General features: G+C 62.9%; 1 protein-coding gene across 1 annotated transcript in view; it reads left to right on the forward strand.

Annotated features, from left to right (window-relative positions):
- The first annotated feature begins 323 nt into the window (after window positions 1–323).
- SPMAP2 (sperm microtubule associated protein 2) overlaps window positions 324–3,548 on the forward strand; it is a 16,063-nt gene continuing 12,838 nt past the window's right edge. The window contains 5 exon segments of the mRNA XM_027085706.1: window positions 324–621; window positions 1,498–1,614; window positions 1,738–1,809; window positions 2,310–2,371; window positions 2,989–3,058. Coding sequence (XP_026941507.1) covers window positions 398–621; window positions 1,498–1,614; window positions 1,738–1,809; window positions 2,310–2,371; window positions 2,989–3,058 — 545 coding nt within the window. The 5' untranslated portion in view covers window positions 324–397.

Here is a 3,548-nt window from a genome sequence, read left to right on the forward strand (position 1 = left end):
GACTTGCTACAAGTCTGTGCCAAACACCATGGAGAAGTCAAATCAGTGCCGAGATGCAGGGAGACCCAGGAATGGGGCTGCCTTCCCGAGGAGGAGCCCCCAGGATGTGTGCGGGCAGAGGCACGGACAAGTGCAAAGGCCCTGAGGTAGGTTCATGTTTAGGGAGCAGGAAAGCAGAGCGGCAGGAGGGGAGCGGGCAGGCTGAGGTTGGAGGGGTGGGCGGCCCCACGAGGGGTGCCCACCGCCTCAGATGCGTGGGCATGGAATGTAGGCTGAGAATGTGGGCGGGCCGTGCTCCTGTTGCCAGGTGACCACAGACAACAAGAGCAAAGCTGCAGGGCTGGGAAGGGCCCAGCACATGGGGGACCACCAGTAAAGCTCGCTCTACAGCCACCGCATGTCAGAGGCCAAGGACCAGCCAGAAAGGGGGCAGGATGACGGCACCCTGGGCCTCCAGGGCCCCACGTATGAGAACCGAGGGCCCAGGGTCCAGGGACCCCAAACTCCCCCTGAGGAGGTGACTGGGGAAGAATTCGTGGACGCCCAGAACCCGGAGGAGGCCTTCGCGGAGCTGGAGAGGGTTCTGGAGAAAGATGCGGAGGAGGGCATGCCTGAGATGAGGTGGGCAGGAGAAGCGGGCGCCCAGGCTGGGGTGGGCGGGGGTGGCCCTGGGCGTGGCTGCACTGGCCTGGGTGCTCACTCTAGGGGTGAAGTTGTCAGCAGCTCGCTGCTCTGAGGAGGAAGGCGGCAAACGGCCCCTGTCCAGGTGGCAGGGGGGTCGTCGTGGAAAACCCTATGCAAACGCCAGCTTTGGAGGTGGCAGAGTTGAGAGGTCGTGAGCCCTCCATCCGACAGAAAGAAAAAGAAATGGGGGAGAGTCTCCCAACCCCCAAAGCTGAAACCAATGCAAGTACCATACATTGCCAGAAACGCTTTCGGTGGCCAGGAGGACACCCGGAAAACCGCGGGTGCTCCCTCTAGGGAGGGACCCTGTGCCCTAGTGTGTGCATGGGTTCCTCGGCTGGAACCCCTCGCCTCCTGGTCCTGGGTAAGCACGCGTCCCCTCAGGCACTGCAGAGGGGCCTTTGCCCTCCCGGCACAGTGACGGAGCTCGTGTCATGAGCGCACAGGGTGCCGTGTGATGTGGCCGGTGGGGCAGGGGACGTGTGCCGCGTAGAGGGCGGCGCTGCGCATAGGCGGGGCTCGGGGAGGGGTCCAAGCCGGGACAGGAGACTGGATGTCTTGGTGCTCTGGGGGCTTCCTGGGGGCACTGTCCATGGCTCAGCATCCCCTCTGTGGCCCTGCAGGCGGGAGCAGGTCTCTGTTCCATTTCACAAAGGAGGGAACTGAGGGCACTGGCTGGTGGCAAAGCTAGGATTTCAGATCAGGTCTTCATGGTGCCAGGGCTCTCCTCCAGAGGGCGGGGCGAGAGCACAAGGATGGTTCTACCCCGCCGGGGGAGCAAGTGCTCTGGCCTCAGCGTCCACCTTCCCTCAGCCGGCTGTCCACCTCCCAGAGGACCCCTGGCACCTCCGTGGGCTGGGAGAGGAGGAAGAAGAGGCGGCTGTTGGAGTTGGTGAAACCCAAGACCAACTGGCAAGTCTTGAAAGACAGGTGAGGTGTTGGGCAGCCTGGATGGGGGGGTCTGAGAGGGGCACGGTGCCCTCGGCAGCCTCTGGGTACCGGCCGAACCAGCGGGTCCCTGCGCAGAGGCGGGCGGGGCCCTGTCTCTCGCAGGATGGGGTGCTGCTGCAGGGGCTACGCCTAGATCTCCCCCCACATGAGGAACCTGCAGTTCTGTGTCTACTGGTGAGTCCCGCCCCCCCGCTGCCCACATCGTTGGGAAGGGGGGCCTTCACCGGAACCACCCTTCCTCTCCTGGGATAGGGCTGGGGGAAGGACTCTGCACTGGGGGCCCCGCCCCAGGATTCCCAGCTCTACCTGGAGCTCTGGACCCAGCCCCCGGCTTGAGATGGGTCTGCTCCTAGACACCTGGCCGCTTCTCAGTTGCGCCTGTTTTTTTCCAGCTCCCTCCTTCTCTGAGCACCAGCGTTGCTCAGAATAACCTACACTCTCTGTGCTTCTAAGACTTTTCTCCCGCGTCCGTGTGTCCCTCTCTGACCTGCCTCTGCTGCCCATCTACTTACTCTCTCCTTTCTTCCCCCTGGAAGCTCTCCCTCCCTCGCCCTCCAGCTGCCCCTCTCCCCGCTGTCTGTGTTATGGGGTGCCCTGAGTTCTGCTGCTGAATGGGGCGCAGACTGCTGGGACCCTGGCTTCCCTCACGCTGAGCCCCACTGGGTGTGTTCCAGGCCATCTGTGTACTGGACAGAGAGGTTTCTTGAGGATACCACCCTCACCATCACGGTGCCCAGTAGGTTGACCTGCCTAACCCTAACTCTAACCCTAACTCCTTCTCCGCGGGGTTGGGGGGGGGATCAGGGGGACGGGGGCTGGCCAGGCGCCTGCGGCCGGGTCACCCCCATCTCACCGTGACCTGCACCTGGCTCTGTTTGGGGAGACCGAGGGGCCTCCCAGCCCAACCCTCCCAGGGGTCCCTGTGGGACTGCCCCTCCCCCATCTCCCAGGACCGCCTCCACCCCCAGTCTTCCAGGGGTCTCCTCTCTGGAGTCTGTCCCCAAGCTGGAGGCTGGTCCTGGTGGGGGAGGGGTGGGGGGCAAGCTCTCCAGGGGAAATCACAGTTTGCATCTCAAAGTGGGGTCAGTACTAGAAAACTCATTTCTGGAGAGCCGCTCAGGGCGAGTTGTCTCTTGGGTTTAGAATCCCCTGCAGTGAGCACGGAGGCCCCTGGAGCCCAGGCCCGTCCTGCAGAGGAGCCTGAGCCCCCTTTCCCCCCCACCCCTGTGTGCCCCACGGTCCCCTGGTGAGGGTGTCTGCTGTGAGCTGTCCCTTGTGTGAAGCTGGATTCAGGAGGAGGGAAGCCCTCGGGGAGGGGCAGGTTTCCAGGGAGCTGTTTCCCCTTTTGTGCAGAGGTGTCCCGCCGGTTGGCGGAGCTGGCCCGACCTAAGAGGTTCTACTCAGAGTATTACAACAACAACAGGTAGGGGGCGGCCGGGCAGGGACCCCTTTTCCTCGGGGCTTGCAGGGGAGGGTCCAGGTCCTGGGACCAGGAGACCCATTCACGCCGGCCAGGCAGTGAGCCTTTGAAGCTCAGCTACCCAGACAGGACGCAGGAGGCTCTCAGGGCTGCAGGGCAGGTGCTGGTGTCGCTCTGGGCAGCTGGCGGTTGTGAGACTGATGGTTTTAGGCGCCTGCCTCCTGGCACGATTCTGTCTCAGTTCTTGCGCCTTCCGCCCTTGCTGATGTGGGATCTGGTGTTATTAGACACAGACTGGTTTCCTATCTCACGCATGTGTGGAAAGGAAAACATGCCCGAGAGCCCCACTCACCCATGTTGACAGGCTCCAGCCACCGTTTCTGTGGCCGTCATTGTGACCACAACTTCTCACCTTAATGCTGGTTGGAGCGTAATCTGGAGGCATTTCTGTGTGACCTGTAATCTGGGGTGGCCTCTGCGATCTGTAATCTGG

Source organism: Aethalodelphis obliquidens, unplaced genomic scaffold (genome assembly GCF_003676395.1).
Source record: "Aethalodelphis obliquidens isolate GAN/ISIS:26980383/991018 unplaced genomic scaffold, ASM367639v1 scaffold53, whole genome shotgun sequence".
Classification (NCBI taxonomy): domain Eukaryota; kingdom Metazoa; phylum Chordata; class Mammalia; order Artiodactyla; family Delphinidae; genus Aethalodelphis; species Aethalodelphis obliquidens.